We start from the raw sequence: 19742 nt of genomic DNA, 5'->3' as shown, positions 1-19742 counted from the left end.
CTGAGTCGGGTGGTGAATCAGGATTCTGGGCCTCGACCGTTGATTTTCAAAGTCCTAAGATTCCAATAGGGCCTTGAAATCCTTTAAGCAGCAAAAAAAATCAAAGGAATCTTAAATGCAAGGGGCCAAGATTTCTGTGGTTCCAGACTTCGCAAAACAAACGGCTTGGGCGAGGAAGCAATTTTTGTTTATGCGTCCTCAGCTTAAGCTGCTAGGAGCTCAGTATGGGTTATTTTACACAACTGTAATGCATGTTACTTTTCAAAATAGAACAACTAATTTTACAGATCTTTAGACTGCAAACGTACTTTAGCATGCTACCTAGAACAAACTAAGCCACACAGGCCTCTCTCTCAACTATTCATATCCTTTGATCCTAACTCCAGTAACCAAAAGAACAATTTCTACATGGTTAGCTGACTATCTCGTTTTGCTATGCTCGGGCTAGGCTGCAACTAGAGGGTTGTGTAACAGCACACACAATTAGAGCAATGGCAGCTTCAGTGGCTTTTCTGTGTTCTACTCCTCAATTCATACTTTCACATCCCATTACTGTCTGGAGACTCTTTCCAGACGGGATAGTCAGTTCAGTCAAGCACTTCTTCAGAATTTAATTTCAACTTAGATGCCAACTACCTACCATTCCGTGGTTTTAAGCTGGGGAGTCCCAGATGTGAGAATATGCTGCCTGCTTGTCCTGTGATAAAGCACAGTTACTTACCTGTAACAGGTGTTATCCAGGGACAGCAGGCATTCTCAATCCCTCCCACCTCCCCTATTTGGCTTTATAGCTTGTTCACTGAACTGACAACCCTGTGACCTGACGTCGGGCAGGAAGGCACTCGTGCATGCGCAGTACAGGCAGTTTCGAAACTTCTAAAGAAGTTAAAGTGATAGTACACTTTAACACTGTCCATACTGGGCTCCGTGGATGCTGCCACCCACATGTGAGAATATTTGCCTGCTATCTATGGATAAAACCTGTTACAGGAAAAAATCTTCAAGGGGGATCAAGAGGAACAATTATTATCAATAGAGGTGAGCCTCGAGGACGTACTCCTACAGATAGATAGACTAAAAACTGACAAATCGCCAGGACCAGATGGAATCCATCCAAGAATACTGAAGGAGCTCAAAGACAAAATAGCGGAGTTACTACAAAAGATTTGCAACCTATCCTTGAAAACAGGAGTAGTCCTGGAGGACAGCGAATGTTACACCTATCTTCAAAAAGGGATCCAGAGGCGACCCGGGGAAACTACAGACCAGTGAGCTTGACCTCAGTTCCAGGGAAGATGGCCGAATCAATAATCAAGGACAGCATCAATGAGCATATAGAAAGAAATAATCTGATGAGAACCAGGCAGGATGGTTTCTGTAAAGGAAGATCCTGCCATACGAACCTACTGCACTTCTTCGATGGGATAAATGAACAATTGGACAAAGGTGACCCCATAGACATCATATATCTGGACTTCCAAAAAGCCTTGGACAAGGTACCCCATGAGCGCCTGCAAAGGAAACTGTGGAACGATGGGGTGGAAGGGGACATGCACAAATGGATCTGTAATTGGCTGGCGGACAGGAAGCAGAGGGTAGGAGTAAAAGGACACTACTCTTGACTGGGAAGCAGTCACGAGCGGTGTCCCGCAGGAGTCAGTGCTGGGACCACTGCTGTTCAATATAGTCATTAATGACCTGAAAGTGGGGACGAAGTGCGAAGTTATAAAATTTGCGGACGACACAAAACTCTCCAGTAGGGTTAGAACTGTTGAAGAATGTAAAGAACTACAAAGGGACTTGAACAAACTGAGTGAATGGGCAAATAAATGGCAAATGTGCTTCAATGTAGAGGAATGCAAAGTCTAGCACATAGGGAAAGGAAACCCGATGTACAACTACAAGATGGGGGGATGGTATTGTGGAAAAGCAACCTAGAAAGGGACTTGGGGGTTTTAGTGGACCAATCAATGAAGTCGGGACCACAATGCGCAGCGGCCTCAAAGAAATTACCAGAACCAAAGAAGTTATCCTGCTGCTATATCGGGCGATGGTATGCCCTCATCTGGAATACTGCGTTCAATACTGGTCGCCGTACCTTAAGATGGATATGACGACACTCGAGAGGGTCCAGAGAAGAGCAACAAAAAATGATAAAGGACATGGAAGACCTTTCATATGCTGAGATGCTGGAGAAACTGAGGCTCTTTTCCCTGGAAAAATGGAGACTTGGATAGAAACTTTCAAGATCATAAAGGGGATAGAGAAGGTAGAGAGGGGCAGATTCTTCAGACTGGCGGGGGAAACAAAAACAAGAGGGCACTCAAGAAAATTGAAGGGAGACAGATTCAGAACAAATGCTAGGAAGTTCTTCTTCACTCAGAGGGTGGTGGATACCTGGAATGCGCTTCCGGAGGAGGTGGTAGAGCAGAGTACAATTTTGGGTTTCAAAAAGGGGTTGGACAAGTTCCTGAAGGAAAAGGGGATTGAGGTGTATAGTTAGAGGGGTACTATATAGGATAAAATGTCTTAAGTAAAGGATCACTTACAGGTCACTGACCTGGGGGGCCGCCGCGGGAGCAGATTGCTGGGCACGATGGACCTATGGTCTGACTCGGCAGAGGCGATGCTTATGTTCTTATGTTTACTAGTATAAGTCTGAAGTTATGTGTGCGAGCACTTAAGCTAGCTCTTTAGTTGGTATAAATGTTTGTATATAAACCTGCTTTTTTTGTAGGAAAAAGGTACCAGTACATTTACAGGGCAACCTTAGATGCAGGATCACTATCTATATAGCTCCATCTCTACAGTGGCCACATCCCTACAGTAGCAACATCCCTTTTACCAGCCATGGCACATATAAAAAGTCATCATTGAAAATATTGCACCAGTCCCTTGAATACCAACACATCTCTTACTAGGAAAACAGGATTTTCTACACTGAAACTACATATCATCAGCAGAATACTGTACCTCAGTCACATATACATAGAATATACTCAGAATACGGATAGAATCTTACCACATACAAAAAAGTGGCCACAAATTACTTTCTCCTGCTATTTCCATGCCATAGTTCCTTGCAGTGGCGTGCGGTGAGAGCTTTCAGGGGATTCAGTGAATCCCGAGCTCTACAGCCTTGTTTTTAAATTTTTAATGTTTATTTTTTGCTTGATGCAGTTTGATTTGTTGAGTAGGCAGCCTGCTCAACCAGTCAAACTGCATCAAACAAAAAGTAAACCAAAAAAATGCAGGGCTCTTGGGCTGGGGATTCTCCGAAGCCCCCTGAAGTCCCTGACAGTACTGATCTGAATTTGATTGACTGAGCAGCTGTTGCCTGCTCAACCAATAAAATTCAGAGCAGTGTCTTCAGGGCCTTTAGGGGGTGGGACGAATCCCCTGATGGCCCTGACTGCACACCATTGGTTCCATGTATCCCGTCACATATCAAAAAGAATAGGGCAGGCATAAAAGAGGAGGCATGGAACTGAAATGATTATATTTAAATCTAGAGTGATTTTGAATATGTACGTTAGGCTAAGTTTCACAAGAAGCTCCAAATCTGAGTAATACCTTGAGTTGGTTCAGGGTCAGTGTCTGAATTTTGCTAGTCTGGGTTGTGTTATAGTGTGTATGCTGCATTTTGTTTGCAGGGAAATTCTATAAACAATGCTTAAACTTAGGTGTTGGTAGGGGTCCTATTGGCATCTAAGTTAATTGGAGAAAAGGCCTTTGAAATGGCAAGCAATGTAAAATTTAAAGCATCTACCTGCAACTAAATAAAAGGTGCTGGAATCATGCCTAAGGCCACTATTGACATGGCTAAAGCTAGAAGTGGCATTAGGCATTGTAAAGCACCTATCTAGGTGCAATTCACGGCAAAGATAGGCATCAGAAATGTAGACCTTGAAATCCCTGGCCTACATTTCTGGCACCTATCTTTTACTGCAGGCGCAATTCTCTAAATCAGTATCTCTCAATCTTTCTCGAGCTGGGGCACACTAAAGGTAGTGGCCATGGCTTGAGGCACCCAGAAGTGCGCAGATGTGGCCATGATGACATCACGCATATGCGTGACTTCACGTCGACGTCCGCGCATGTGCAGAGGTCCTCCAGATGGGCTCTGAGACGCTAGTAGGAGGTGCCAGCAGAGAAGAGGGCCGGAGAGAAGAGGCACCGACACCAGCAGATTGCCTACAGCAGTGTTTCTCAACTACTTTAAGCTAAGTACCCCCTAAGTCTAACAAATATTAACTGGAGTACCCCAACCACAGACCTCCCTAGGCCCACCCAAGCTCTGCAATTTTTTCCATTCATTTTTCATATACACACAAATAAATTCTCAAAACTAACACATTTCAATCACTATATTGAAAATAAAATCATTTTACCTACCAGCGATCCTCTGCAGGCTGCTGTAATTAACTTTAAAGATGAGACGGAGGCCAGAGGGGAAGCCGGAGGACGCTAGGGAGAAGGGGGAAACATGCAGGCCTTCGGCGAATTGGGCAGCTCTGGCGCTGTACCATGTAGGGAAGTCAGCTGGCAGGTGCCTCTCTTCCTCCTCAGTGTGCCGCGGCACACTTGGAACCTCAGGAGACATACTAGTGTACCTCGGCACACAGTTTGAGATACACTACTCTAAATGGTGCCGTCATGTGATTGACGTGATTAGCAGACATTTTTTAGGTGGTCACTGATAACGGCGTCATTTAGAGAGTCTGGGTCTTGGTGTCTACTGCAGACTTGCCCAATAATTTTTCAGTGAACTGTGAGGAAATGATTGGCCCCCCCTTGGCCACCCCTGGGCTCCCTGAAAAACAAGTTCTGGCTGTGACCCTGTGTATACTGTAACTGTAAATGAAAAGTTTATTTTCACCTAAATGTCTTTTGCTTGCTCTAAATGTGATCTTAGTAAAAACAAAACGTTTATCTTGTTGGCAAAGTGATAAAACTGTTAGTGTGATGGTCCCTTGAATGTACAGAGATCATAGGTTTAGACAGTATCATTCTTGTGATAGGGAAAGTGCTGATTAATCTAGCAGCACGGTACAACAATGATTAATCATTTTTCTTTTTCATTTCTGAAAGGAATTATGGCCCATCCATTTTTGCACAATATGAAGCTATAGACGCAGGGTGCCAACAGGTTTTGTGGCTGAACGGTGATGATCATCAAATCACTGAAGTTGGAACCATGAATCTGTTCTTATATTGGTTGAATGAAAATGGAGGTAAACCAATAACATTCCCAAATAGAACAGCTGGCTTGTTCTTTTCAGAGCAGATTTTTTTTTGTCAGAAAAGTTGTTGGTGGCCTCAGAATGAAGCCACCAACTTTTCAGTCCCCTTTCCTATGCACTCAGCCACTGTTATCCTTCTGCACTCTCCTACTGCTCCAATCTCTTTCCAATGTATTCTCCAGCCTCCATCCCCAGCACAATTGTCCATCTACTCCAACCTCTTCTGATGTGCCGTACATACCCAGTCGCTCCTCTGATAATGCTTGCTCAGCCCGAGTCCTCGTGCCCTTGACCATCCACTGAACATCCTCCCATTCTTCTCCTTTCAGTCACAGGGTTGGGATGGAAAGAGAATGCATTAGAGAGGGGTTAGGGAGTACATTAGGAAGAGTGAATGGAGAGGACAGTACATTGGGTTTTCCCTGTAACAGTTGCTGCCATTTGTTTACATGTGCTCCCTCCATATTCCTACTTCTCCTTTTACTGTTAGGGCTTCACCAACTGCTGCTGGCATCCTGTGCATGAAGAATTAGATCTCGCATGTTCAGTGAGGCCATAGAAGCAGTAGGAGGTGTGCTGGCAGCTTTTATGAGGTTGTGGTGTCAGCATTTGAGAAAAATTGTTCCAGAGGTTATGAACTCGGATGCTTTCATTATTCAGAATAAAGTACCGATTGTGTGCACAGCACTTCACAACATTTCTTTTATGTAAATAAAAGGTCAGTATTCAAATAACTTAACTATGGGTAGCTAGATTCCTTTTGGGGGGGGAAGTGGAAGGGTGGATGGGGTAAAAATTTATCCGCAAAGTAGCTAACTGTCTAGTTTCACTGTTTATAAGAAAAATTAGAATTGTCAGGATGTTTGGTCTCAGGAGGACAATACTTTGCTGTTGTTGGTTTTCAGTTAGGATATGGTATTGTTTTATGTCATTTGATTTGGTGCATGCTACAATATTTGGTAGGTGATGTTTAAAGCATACTTGTAAAGTCCATGACACTTGTAACAGTACTTAAAGGGAAAGTATGAGCATATATTTGCCTTGAAAACTGTCTAGGGAAAAAAGCACATGCACAAATTTACTGCACCTTTTCAAAATAACAGGCATAGCACTGAAAATTCATAATTGCATGCCTTATTACCTCCCCCCTATATAATCTCTCCCTGTATTTTCAGTCAATTTTCTTTGGTAAGAAACTGTTCACTTGTACTTGGTGAGAAACTGTTCACATGGATAAGTGGTATTGGAGGCAACGTCTGAATGCTCACTATATTTACCTTTCCTATCCGATCCATGGGTGATCCGTGGCCAAGTCTTACCGGGCAACTGATTCACTTAAGAGTCCTCATGCAAATGAAGTGATCGGAAACACGCCCCACAGCGACCCCCACGGATTGCTGCAGAGCGATCCAGATGCATGTACAGACCATCCTCTTTGCCTGTAGATGTGGTCCGTGCATGCGCCTGCTCATTTTGCTTAACTGATACTTGTGCCATAGCAATCCAGTGGACGAAGAAACGTGCTGGTGCTTTTGCCTACGAAAGGAACTGTTTTTCTTCTTGAAAAAATGAAAACCCTCTATCAGTCATACTTATATTGTAAATGTAAAACAGAGTAATGGAGCCAGCTGCTTCTCACACATGACACAGCTCATCAGTGGGTTTGTCTCCAAAAGTTTTTTTTTTCTCCTGTTCCTTGTTTAGGACTTTTGCCTTGTTTTTCAGGGCTTCCGCTTTCACATTGCTTGAACATACAACTGGCATTAGCACAGCCCCACATGTGACCCATATCGCAGGCTTTCAGAGAGTAATTCAAACTGGGTCATGTCCTTCGGGAGCCCTGGAGCTCCCTGGATGTAAAGGACACTCAGATTGAAGCAGCTGGCCACAAAGTTACCCTCACAGGCCTTGCTGTCTCTAGCCAGAAGAGGGTCGGGTTTCTCGTCAAACACCTGCCCGTCGGATACGCTGCAGGGAAGGGCAGGAAGCGAAGGTTGCCGGTTACTCACAAGCCTGTGATTTTAATCTGCGGGTTTAAAGCAGGACTCCTCACGGCGTGTTCTGGAACAGAACAAAACACACTGTAGTACAGCCCCGTTTTAAACTCATGGGCTAAAACCACGGGCTCGCACTGCAGGCAGAGAGCAGGGTTTTTGCACAAGGGAGATGTTTTATTTCAGGGCTGCAGGTCTGGGATTTCAGGGCGGCAGAGAGCAAGACAGTCAGAAAGGACATGAGTGGCTGGTTCCCAGCAGTCGCTTCTTTTTTGATTGGCCAGCCCAGTGAATCATTGCCTTCCTACTTTTGCATGCCATTTCCCCACATTTGCAAGCGTGTTTCGGATCGGGAGGAAGGTTGCACTGAACCTTTTACCACTATTGATCCCTTCCTTTCATCAACACCTCTCTACAAACAGGCAAAGTGCTTGCAAACTGGAAGTTAGCGGTCATCAGACTGATCTTGAAAAAACCCACACTCGACCCTAACGTGCCTGGCAACATAGACCTGTCTTCAACCAACCCTTTGTCTCCAAGATCCTTGAAAAATTATATTAAACCAATTACACTCTTTCATCGACAAACAAGGAGCACCAATCGGGATTCAGGAAATTCCACAGTCCAGAAACCGTCCTTCTTGATATCATTGACAACTTCTGGAAACTCATGGATAAGGGTAATGATGTCCTTCTGCTGCTGCTGGATCTCAGCGTGGTGTTCAACACTATTGACCATCCGCTCCTCCTTGCACAGCTCTCTGAAATTGTTATCTGAGACACTGCGTTACAATGGTTCGCCTCATTCCTGAATAATAGATCTCGAAGCATACTGCTCATCAATGCGCAACCAAAACTGATTAAAAACAGTGTTCCGCAGGGGGCTCTACTATCCCCCCTATTATTCAATCTCTAAGTTAGATCTGTCCTAGATATAGTCCACAAATACCAAATACAGATTCACTCCTTCGCGGATGACTGCTAAGAGAAACCCCTGATGCCCAAGTCATAAAACTCCTAAACTACCTCTCAGAAATCAAAAACTGGATGTCCGTCAACAAATTTCAACTAAATGCCTCCAAAATGGAACTCTTTTGGATCCACAAAGAACACTGCAACGACACCCGTCCCTCTCTAGGCTGGGATTCAACTACCATAATTGCAAAAGACCAAACACGCAGCCTAGGAATGCTCCTTGACTCCAACCTATCACTTTCCAACCACATCTCTCAGGTGGTATCTTCCTCATTTTACTACCAACGTCAACTCTGAAAAATTCATTCAGTCTCTCCGCTAGGGCCTTGTCCTCCCTGAGTAACTCTTTTGATCCTTGATGACTCAACAACCCCATGGATTTCCTCACAGGATTTCTGCTACTGATGTACCTAAAAAAAGTTGTTACTGTGCATTTTTGGGGTTGTAGACAGAGTAACGTCAGGAAATTTTTCTTCATGGAGAGGGTGTTTGATGCCTGAATACTCTCCCAAGGGAGATGGCTTAGTGTTTTTCTCCGTGTGAAGCCAAACCAAGCACCATATATAAATAATGCCCATTTCCAAGAAACAAAACAAAGCCAGCAATTAAAGAAAAGAAAAATTCAATCAAATACAGCCCTCAGAATATCACACACAAACAACTTAGGATTTCTTTTACAAAGCCGTGATAGCGATGGTACAGCGGTAAATACGCCAAAGCCCCTAGGAATGCAATGGGCTTTGGTATGTTTTATTTATTTAGTCAATTTTCTAGCCCATCCTCTCAAAGGAGCCCAGAATGGGTTACAAGTTTACATACACAGTAAAAGGCTACCAACAATGTTACAAATTCAAGTGTTTACTGCGGCAGCATCATTACTGCAGCTATGTAAAAGAAACCCTTGGGGCAGGTTCTCAAATTGGAGTCTAAAATGGCAGGCACCTAGAAAATGGCACCTGTTGCACATCAATCACTACTTTGAGAATTGTGGCTACTGGTTCCTAACAAAAAATGTAGGCACTGGTAATGTAGGCCAGGGTTTTAAAGACCTCAGTGTGTCTGAGAATTGTGCATAGTGGTGCCTAGTGACTCCTAAGTCTGGTGCCACCCCTAAACACACCTCCTTCTGCTTTAGATGTCACTAGGTGCTGCTAAGCACCAGGGATGTAGGCATTGATCCAGAAAGTCGCCTAGTGCCACACTCCCTTTTCCTTTGCTGCTGTTAATTTCATCCCTCCTTCCGATCTTAATGTCCTTTCCGGTTTATATAGCTCCCACAATGCACTAAAACAGACCGGAGTAAACCTATACAAAATCTGGTTGACTATTGTAAAGACTTTGTGCTGTCTTATTGGAAGCCAGTGAAGCTGTTTCAAGGTGGGTGAAATATGTGCCATTCCAGGTGAGTTTGTAATCAGCCTTGCAGCCAAGTTCATTACTACCTACGAGGCCTTATTCTTTGCCTAGGTCAATCCAAGATAAAGTGAATTGCAGTAATCCAACTTCGGTAAGATTAATCCCTGTACCACCATCCTAAAGTTATAGGGAATTGGCATAATTTTTAATCTATACAAAGTACACAGTTGTACGTATCCTCTCTGGATAGTTTTCAAAATCTGTTTACTCAATGAAAGTGCCTAGTCTAGTCAAACACCGAAGATTGTCAATTCCTATTTTAATTTCACTTGTGTACCCAGCACATCCAAGAAATCTATTTGCAAATCCTTTAAATGTCCCACAAGCATAACTTCAGTTTTGCTAACATTTAATTGCAATCCATGTGATGACATCCACAAACCTACCTGCTCCATGCAATAGTTCAATCTTTGCTCAACAACTTGTTTATTTTGTCCATTTGGGAAGAACAGAATATTGTCAGCATATACCCTCAATTGTACAAATATCTTTCCAAGATTCGCCATATAGATGATAAACAGTAGAGCCGAAAGGGCTGACCCCTGTGGTACGCCCTTTTGTACCTGCATCCTCTTTGACAGCCTCTGATCACCTTTACACAAAATGATCTCCCCATAAGATAAGACTCAAACTATTCCAACACCACCTCATCAAGCCCTATACACTGTAGTTTGGACAACAGCACTGATAAATTCACAGTATCAAATGCTTCGGATACATCAAAGGAAACTAGGTTCTTCCCTCCCTCCCTTTATTCTCTGGCTGGCTGGCATCCCATCCTCTCCCTCCCTCCATGCTCTGCCCTCTCTCCCTCCCCCAGGCCATGATCCCTTCCTCCCTCACCCCCTCCCTCTCCCACACCATGAACCCTCCCTGTGCCCTACCTCAATAGATCCACATAGTGGTCTATTGGCCTCTTTGGGGGCAGGAAAGAACCCAACTCCTGTCCCTGCTGTAGCCACCATGGCTGCTTCAGAAGATTGTCAAGATGGATGCCAAGACCTGATGCGGCAGCCCTGTGAGACCTCCAAAACTCTCCCAAAGCCTACTGTACCCACCTGTCTACCATCCCAATATCCCTTATGCCTGCATGTGTCACCTCTATGACACTACAGTGTATTTTTGGTGAGTTTTGGTGGGCTCACACTTTCCACCACAAGTGTACTACTTAGGATGACAGAATGACTTGGGTCCCCTTCTCTTCAGTCCACTGCACTGTCCACCAGGCTACTCCAGAGACCTGCTTGAACTAGGACTGGCCATAATATATGCAGCTGTATCATGAAGATATTTGGGGGGTGGGAGGAGGGTCAGTCACCACTAGGGGAGTGTTGGGGGGGGGGAATTTTCATCCCTCCAGTGATCATGTGGTCAGTTTGAGTACCTTTTTGGCCCTTATTCATTTTAAAAATAGGTCTAGTCCAAATTGTGCCCTGGACATTTTGTAAAATGTTTGATTATTGCTGTAAAATGTCCAAGTGCTAAGTCCACCCAAAACATGCCTCTAACATGCCCCCTTAAGATCTAGATGCAATGGAGACAAAACGACCAGAAAGATGTCTAGAAAATCAGTTTTGAAAATGCACGCCCACTTCTACGTTTTGACTAGTAAAATATCCAAGTGTCGGTTTATGCAGTCTTTTGGACGTCTGTCTTTTTTTGAAAATGAGCCCCATAGTCTCCTAATGGCTGAGCATTCTCTGTTCCATGGACCCTGCCCCTTATCTTTCTGCATTCTAAGACAAGGCTGGCCAGGCAGTGGTTTGTATTTAAACCTGACCTTCATTCTACCACTAGCTCCCCTACCCCCAAGCTTCCCCCTAGCACACAGACTACCTCTTCCTTCCTGTAACCCCTTGTATAGGGACTCAGGGTTAGGGTGTGTGTGCACTCATAGTCATGTTCAGTACATCTAGGCAGGCCAGCTATCAATCTCTCTCCATTCTGTGATACCTGATTGCTACTGGTAGCTATTTTTCCCTTTACTACTGACTGTAGCTTGTAATGTAGCTAAATCTGGATCATGGCTGTGAGTATAATGCTGAGTGTTTGTTTCCATTTATAAATCACTGCTTTTCAGCAGATGGCATATTTAGAGAGTGACAGATTCCTGTGATAGCATAATGTTTGCTTTGGAGTATTGAAACAAGTGATGTGCGAATATTACAATACTAGGAATCGGCAAACAAGCAAGCAATCAAGTTTCAAGTTTTATTAAAATTTGATGTACACGCAATATCAAATATTTCAATGCGTATTACAAATTAAAAAGGGGACAAACAATAAAACAATTACAAAATAAAATATATACATACAAATTTTTTACCGATACAAAAGGAAAGGGGGATGAACTACAATCGTTAAAGAAAGAGGAGAAACATTTATGGGTAACACATCAGGAGGGGGTGACAAATGAAGATAAGGAAGAAAAGGAGGATGAAAGAAGGGAGGAGGATTTGAGTCCTTTGAATAAGAACTGATTGAGATTGAATATAAGTGCAAGCAAGTTATCTTATCTATGTCTCAAATGCATCTTTATACAAAAAACTTTTTAAAAGACTTTTGAACTTTTCTAAAGAGGGTTCAGTATGCAGATAATTTGGAAGATTATTCCAGAGCTGAGGAGCTATAACTGAAAAAATAGTAGATCTTCTAGTACCTATTACTTTTAAGGAGGGGATAGTCAAAAGATGCTGTTCTGTTGATCGAGGTGTCTTAAGTAGGATGTATGATGTCAAAAGGTGGTCCAGGAATATTGGTGTATTAGACTGTCTGATTTTAAAGGTTAACAGCGCAATTTTGTAAGTAATTCTGTGTGGGACTGGTAACCAGTGTGCCTTTTGCAGAAGCGGTGTTACGTGGTCATATTTTTTTGAATTAGTAATGATTTTTATTGCTATGTTTTGTATAATTTGCAATCTTCTCATTGCTTTCTGTGTATTATACCGTGGTATAACGTGTTGCAGTAATCAATCCTAGAAATAATTAAAGAATGGATAAGTATGTTGAGAGCCTCTGGTTTTAAGACTTTTGCTAAAGATCTGATAAGATGTAGCCTATAGAAAAAGTTTTTTACCACTGAACTTATCTGATCATGATATGAAAGTTTCTGATCTAGTGTTACTCCCAGTATTTTCGTAGTTGTTACTATTTGAAGTGGGGTTTTATCCAAAAGTATTTGAGATAAAAATTTAACATTATTTTTCGATGGGAAGAACATCATGAATATATTTCTTATGGTCACACAGATCCAAGAAATACAGCCCACTTATAACATAGCTGCTCCTGGAGGAATTCTGCACAATGCAGAATTTGGGTAGAATTCCCACCTCCCCACAGAATTTTTGAGTGGCATGCAGAATCTGGCCAGCTGCTGGAATCAAAGAATATAAAATCAACATGACTCCTTACCAGTTCAGATTTTTGTTTTCCTCATTTCCTCCCTCTGCGGTGTCTTTTTCGTATAGGGAACGGCTCTCAGTTTGAGCCTCGCAGTGCTTGAAGTCTCCTGCTGTTCTCGTGAAAGTGAAAAGAGAGCTTAGCTGGAGAAACTGCAGGCACCACTTGGATACGACAGTGATACCACTGCAAAGCTTGAATCTGAGCCATTCAATGCACTAAAGAGGACAGGTTGCAGAGAGAGGAAAGCAGATAAAATGGTGAACAGCCCTGGGGCTTTATACTCTGGCTGGGAATTGTTTGATTCTTCTTTTTGGGGAGAGGGGAGAAGAGGGCAGAGGAGCACAGGGGCTACCTGCCTCTTGGGTGTGGGAGGGGAGCTCGGCTAGCTATTTAAATGAAGGCAGATTGAATTGTTTCATGGAAAAATTAGAAAGGCTATTTTGATTGAGGAAGGGGAGGCAGGGCTATCTTTCTGATTGATTTGAGGACTGCAGATTAGTTGGGAGAGAGCTGACTGCATGAATGGTGAAGGTTGGGAAGAAAAGGCTGCCTTGTGTCTTTGCCAATTTATTCCCACTCACGCAGTTATCCCTTACAAGTTGAGCATGAAGAGGGAGTGAGTGTGCTGGCGGAAAAGGGTGTGGAGAGAGCATGGGATTAAGAATTGAGTGGTATAATTTAATGAAAGTCCTGAATTGTACAGAAATTTTAGATAATAATTAGCAATAATATTGTTGAAATTTTGAAAATTAAATTTGCAGAATTTGCTAATTTTATGCGCAGAAGTTTGAAAACTTTTGCACAGAATTTTGATATATTTCACGCGTAATCAGAGAAACACTCCTTCCTCAGGGGTCCGAGATGTCTAATGTATTACATCAGATTAGAAAATTTTGTTGACCATATTACTACGTTGTTTTCCGCATCACTCTCTACATGTGATACATTGGACATCTCGGACCCCTGAGGAAGGAGTGTTTCTCCGGATTACGCGTGAAATATTTCATGTATATGAGAGCCATTTTTAAAAGATTACAAATTTATATGTTTTTTAATAAAGATTCCTGTCCTTGTACATTCCCATCTGCAGTTTCTTTCTTGTTTTTGGTGTTTGTTTTTTACTGAGAATCTCTTAGTTATACCCTGTTTAAAATCGATTAATACATTGCGCTCTAATAACTTTGCGGTTACTGCCCCCACTCTATGGAACTCGTTGCCTAATCATATGCGCTATGAATCTGATATAAAACAATTTAAAGCTAAACTAAAGACATTTTTGTTTCAAGACGCCTTTGGTTAACAATTGTCCTTCTGAGAGCAAAATCTAAAATTTAAACTAACTGCCGTTTTAATCCTAACCTATTGTTTTACCCTTTTATGTTTCATCTTTTCTATAATTATTGTAGTTCTTCCCCACTATCCTTGTTTTAAGTTACGAATATTCTGATCAAAGCTGTTTGTTATGTTTGGATGTTATTTAGTATCCCCCATTTTACGTGTTTTCTTGTAATTTTTTAATTTGAATAGGCGGTCTAAAAAATCTTTTAATAAACTTGAAACTTTTGTTTTGTGGAAATATTTCACTCAGAATTCCACCAGGAGTACATAACAAAAAAAACTCAGTTTAACCTCGGTTCATTTATGTTAAATCCCTTCTCCCTCCCCCTCCCCAACTCCCCGTCCATTAGCATAGCTGAACTCCAGGATATACAAACCTCCACCTTCATGCCTCTAACCACCTTCATTCAAGTTTCAAGTTTATTATCATTATATACCACTTTCCCTTCCAAAGCAGTTTACAACATAACAGTTTCAAAATATTATTTAAAAAAGGGGTAGAGACATACATCATTAATATTATAATAAACCAGACCTGATACAAAAGGGAAATGGGTGGAGTTACATTGCTTAAAATAAAAATGAGAGGGTAGAGGAAAGAAACATAAGGGTGAGGGAAGATGTGTAGGTTAAGGCCTTGCTGCAAAGGCTGTGGGTACTTTTTACTTGTAGTATTTCCTTTATAGGCAATTGATAACTTAGTTGCTTGGGGAGGCTAAAGTAGGCGGGGCTATGGTTGGGTATAGATGGGGCTGGGTAGAAAAATTCAAGTTAAAATCTTTGCGATGGGGTGGCAATAGTCCAAGTTTATGGGGATAATGCCATGAAGAAAACAGCAGTGTATAAATGGATTAAACATTTTTCTAAGGGGAGAGGAAGTGTCACTGATGAAGAAAGGTTAGGGCAGCCAGTAATGAGCAGAACTGATGAAAACATTGCAAAACTTTGTCAAATTGTGTGTCAAAATCATCAGCTGACTGTGAGAAGCATAACAGACAAGTAAATATTCATAGAGAAACAAGAACATCTTAAATGAAAACCTTGGCATGAGAAAGGTGTGTGCAAAAATGGTCCATTAGGAACTCACTAATGAACAAAAGCAAAGAAGAGTTGAAGTTTGCGGCGCTTCTCCCTCTCCGTTTGGGCATCTCAGAGATAGGAAATCTTATTATATTACTGAAATAATGTCCAGTTTGAATAAACTATCGGGAGCTTTCGCACAGCGTTCCTATACCGTCGCCATCTTGGATCCTCTCGCCATCTTGGATCCTTTTTTGGAGAGGCAAGACAATGTTTTGGGCCATGTTATCACTGATGATGAAACATGGGTTTACCAATAAGACCCTAAAACAATGCATCAAAGTACACAATGGAAGTCAGCCAATTCTCCATAACCAAAAAAGTTCTGACCGTCCAATTCAAGAGTCAAAACAATGTTGCTAACCTTTCTTGATATCAGAGGGATTGTTCGTTATGAATTTGTACCAACTGGACAAACAACCAAGTTTACTATTTGGAAGTGCTGAAAAGGCTGTGTGAAATAACTGTATTGGAACACCCTCCCTATTCACCCAATCTAGCCCCCCCGAAGATAAATGTATTGAAAGAAAGACATTTTGATGACATTCAGGACATCAAGGTTAGTACGAAGATAGCTGTCATGGGCATTCCAGAAATAGAGTTCCAAAATTGCTTTGATGGATGGACTAGGTGCTGGCATCAGTGCATAGCTTCTCAAGGGGAGTACTGTATTTTGAAGGTGACTATAGTGATATTCAGCAACGAGATATGTAACACCTTTTCTAGGATGAGTTCACGAACTTAACTGTCAGTCCTCATATATGAACACATATGCAGGTAAATTACAATAGTCCAGCTGTGAGATATTCTGACATGTGCACAGATCTTCAATAACTGTATGTGTTCACATGGGTATAATTTTGGCAGAGCATGGGGGGAGGGATGCAACTACTATATATCACTTATAAAGCGCTGAAAGGTGTATGCAGCGCTATACATTTTGACATGTATAGACGATCCCTGCTCGGAAGAACTTACAATCTAACTTGGACAGACAGACATGATATATGGGGTTGTGGATGCAGAACCCAAGGTGAGAGAAAAGTCAAAAGCACAATTACATGTGTAAATTATAGACTACTATCAGTTAGTTGCACCACTGTATTGCAAACTGTGTGCCATGACACATTGGCGAGGGGAGAGTTGTCCATGCCGGCTTCCTGCCTACAGGATGTGCCTGTCGCAGCGAGAGGCACGTCCTGTAGGAAGTCAGCCTGCGCGGATGACTCTCCTCCTTGCCAGCGTCTCTCCTCATCTCCCCGCACGTACCCAGATCCCTCCACTGGCGGGTCGCGGCCAGATGGGTCTCCACACATGTGTGGATATTGATACGATAACATCATGCATGCACGTGACATCATCACGTCAACGTCCGCACCCTTCTGGGTGCCTTCCAGCTGGGGCACTGGATTTAGTGTGCCTCCGGCCAGGAAGTGTGTGAGACACTGAGTTACACATCTTCTATAACAGCTTTATGACATGTAAGTTCCCATTCCTAAATCGTATGTATGTATTTGAATTGTTACACTTGTATTCTATTAAAAATAAAAACAAAACACTAGTCACCTACTTTTCTTTATGGAGTATTCTCTAGGGGGCCCCTTTGCCAAACTGTTAAAAGGTGGCCTTCGCATATCCTTATGCAGGTCATTCCTGTGCGCTGAAGCCACTTTTACTGCATGGTTAAAATGACCGATTTTTCTATTTACAGCATTAATGGCAATGCACTAATTTTGCCATTAGTCCATAAGCTCCTACCACCACCTATTATGTAGACAGTAAGGGCTCTTACACAAACCACACACTTAATCAGCGCATGGCAATGTAGCTGCACTAACATGTTGCAGAACACCCCCACTCTCTGCCCCCAGTGCTAAAGAATGTTACTTTTTAGTGCATAGGTAGCATGTGCCAATCCCAAAAATACTGTGGAATGCCTGAGCACATGTTAGTGCTTACTGCAGCTTACAGTAAAAGGACCCCCTAAAGGAGCTGAGGTAACGGCTGCTGAGCAGCAAACGCTTCGATGCCCATTAAATCCCTTTGGGCATCAGTGCGATTACTGCAGCAGCAGCCGCTACCACGGCTTTGTAAAAAGAGCTCTTAACCCTCCATTGCCCCAGGTACAAAATAAATACCTGTATATAATATGTAATTGCTTTGATTGTAACCACAGAAAGGCAGTACACTCCTTCCATAGTCGCTGTTAGGGGATTAACAGAACTGCAAATACAGAAAAGCCACAAATAACTTTTTCATATGTTACTCGCTGTTTTCTATTAAAAACCATAGTGAATATGGTGAAACCGCGAATAACATGGTGGGAGGCCTGGCCTGTTCCTGAAGGAGAGGCAAAACACGGTGAATAAAGTGCTGGGAATCGGCAATTTTCTCTGTAAACGCTTGGAATCAGCGATTTCTCTATGCAAGCTGATGTAATTTGGGGGAAGGAGCCAGCAAGCTAAAACCCATGAATAATCAAAACTGTGAATGCTGAAATCGCGAATCCCCTTTCCCCTTAGATTGAAGGCATGGGAATTATGCCAGTTTGACAGTAGGTATGTTGCGCGGGGGGGGGGGGCTTTTGTTGTTTTAGGGGTTGGTTAGCATTGTGGGTTTGTGATATGTTTTAATATTTTTTAGATTTGTTGTATATTTTCTGTATGTATTATCTGTTGATATTGTGTATGTTGCTTTTGTACCTCGCCTAGATCTGTGGATAGGAAGGTTATAAATATTTTTAAATAAATAAAATAAATGTGTGTATGTCCATAAATCTTGACTCTACTCATGCTCTATCCAGACTCTGCCTCAAATAAACCTACTGTAAAAGTATGCACTTAACCAGCCAAACTAAATTTATAAATAGAACCACATAACAGTCAGTCCTATCTTTATGTGGTGCCCTGTAGCTGGTTAAGTGCTGAATATGGTTTTGCTGACTCTGTAAACCTGGAAATTCAGTGCCAAAGCCTGGCCTGACATGGCCTGGCATTGAATTTCCAGGTATAACGCCGGTGAGGGTCCGCAAAATGCTGAAGGCCACCAGCTGAATATCAGGCCCTTAGCATTTAACCTTATTTTAGTGCTTCTTTGGGGTATGATGTTGTCACAGTAGCGTGGGGTTTCTATATCTGTGTGAAAATCACAAGTTTCTGCTTCAATTTTGCTGTAACTTTCTTTATGTTTTGCAGAAGAAGAACTGACCACTCCTCCACTGGATGGTATAATCCTTCCTGGAATAACAAGGCAGAGTATCTTAGATCTGGCTCGTCAGTGGGTAAGCATTTCGTATGAAACAAGAGAAAGATAAAGCTCAACTTTGTGCATTTATAATGCCCTGGAGTTGACCTTTCCTGTACACTGATTCTTTCTTTGCCAACAAACAGAGTGGCCTCAATTTATCTGATATCCTTTTGGCCTTTAGAGTCTGAATAGTGAGAAACATTCAAGCTTTTCCAAATACCAGCTGTCACTTAAAGAGATAGCAGCCAGATATTTGACATAAACTAAGGGGCTCGTAATCGAAAGAGAAAAATGTCCAAAAACCGGCCTAAGTCGGCACTTGGATGAACATTTCTCAAAAATGTCCAAGTGCCGATAATAAAAACAGGTTTTGGACGTATTTCTAAACAACCTAGGCCTTCATAGTGCCGCTGAACAACCAAAGCTAAACGGGGCGTTTTGGGAGGCGTGTCGAGGGCGGGAGTTGGGTAGGACGTGGGCCGGCTTAGACTTAGTCGTACAGCATGTATAACCGAAAGTTATACAGCCCACGATTGACGGAACTTGGACATTGTGACTTAGACCATGTAAAACATGGTCTAAGTCACAAAAACCCACCTAAAAGTCACCAGATAAGCACTACAAACACATAAAAAGACCCCCACATACTACCCCAGTGATCACCAAGCCCCCCCACCCCATAAAAATTTTAATCATAACTTTAAAATTCAGCCTCCAGACCATTGTCACCTGGCATAGGAAAGCCTAGTCGTCCAACCCAGAAGCAGTTTAAGTCAACTTGAGGGTGGGTTAAGGACTCATGGAGAGGAGGACCCATGCCCATAAGCCCCTGTAATCACTGCATTGATACTTAAGTGCATTCCCCTATACACCCCCAAAACCCTTTTGTACTGGCATATAAGTGGCTCCTGCAGCCATAAGGGCTATTGGGGTGGTAGATAAGTGGGCCTAGAGGATTCTGGAGGTGGTTTGGGGGGCTCACCATGACCTATAAGGGAGCTGTAGTGAGGAGAAGACATGGCACCCTTTTTGTAAAGTTCACAGCAGTG

General features: G+C 42.5%; 1 protein-coding gene across 2 annotated transcripts in view; it reads left to right on the top strand.

Moving 5' to 3' along the window:
* The window catches only part of BCAT1 (branched chain amino acid transaminase 1), a 111268-nt gene that overhangs the window by 77911 nt on the left and 13615 nt on the right, over window positions 1-19742 (top strand). For both annotated transcript variants that reach the window (XM_033953467.1, XM_033953466.1), the window contains exons 7-8: window positions 5092-5234; window positions 18642-18727. In XM_033953467.1, coding sequence (XP_033809358.1) covers window positions 5092-5234; window positions 18642-18727 — 229 coding nt within the window. The remainder of the gene's footprint in view (window positions 1-5091; window positions 5235-18641; window positions 18728-19742) is intronic.

Source organism: Geotrypetes seraphini, chromosome 7 (genome assembly GCF_902459505.1).
Source record: "Geotrypetes seraphini chromosome 7, aGeoSer1.1, whole genome shotgun sequence".
Taxonomy (NCBI): Eukaryota; Metazoa; Chordata; class Amphibia; order Gymnophiona; family Dermophiidae; genus Geotrypetes; species Geotrypetes seraphini.
This window is presented reverse-complemented; position numbering and strand designations above follow the sequence as displayed.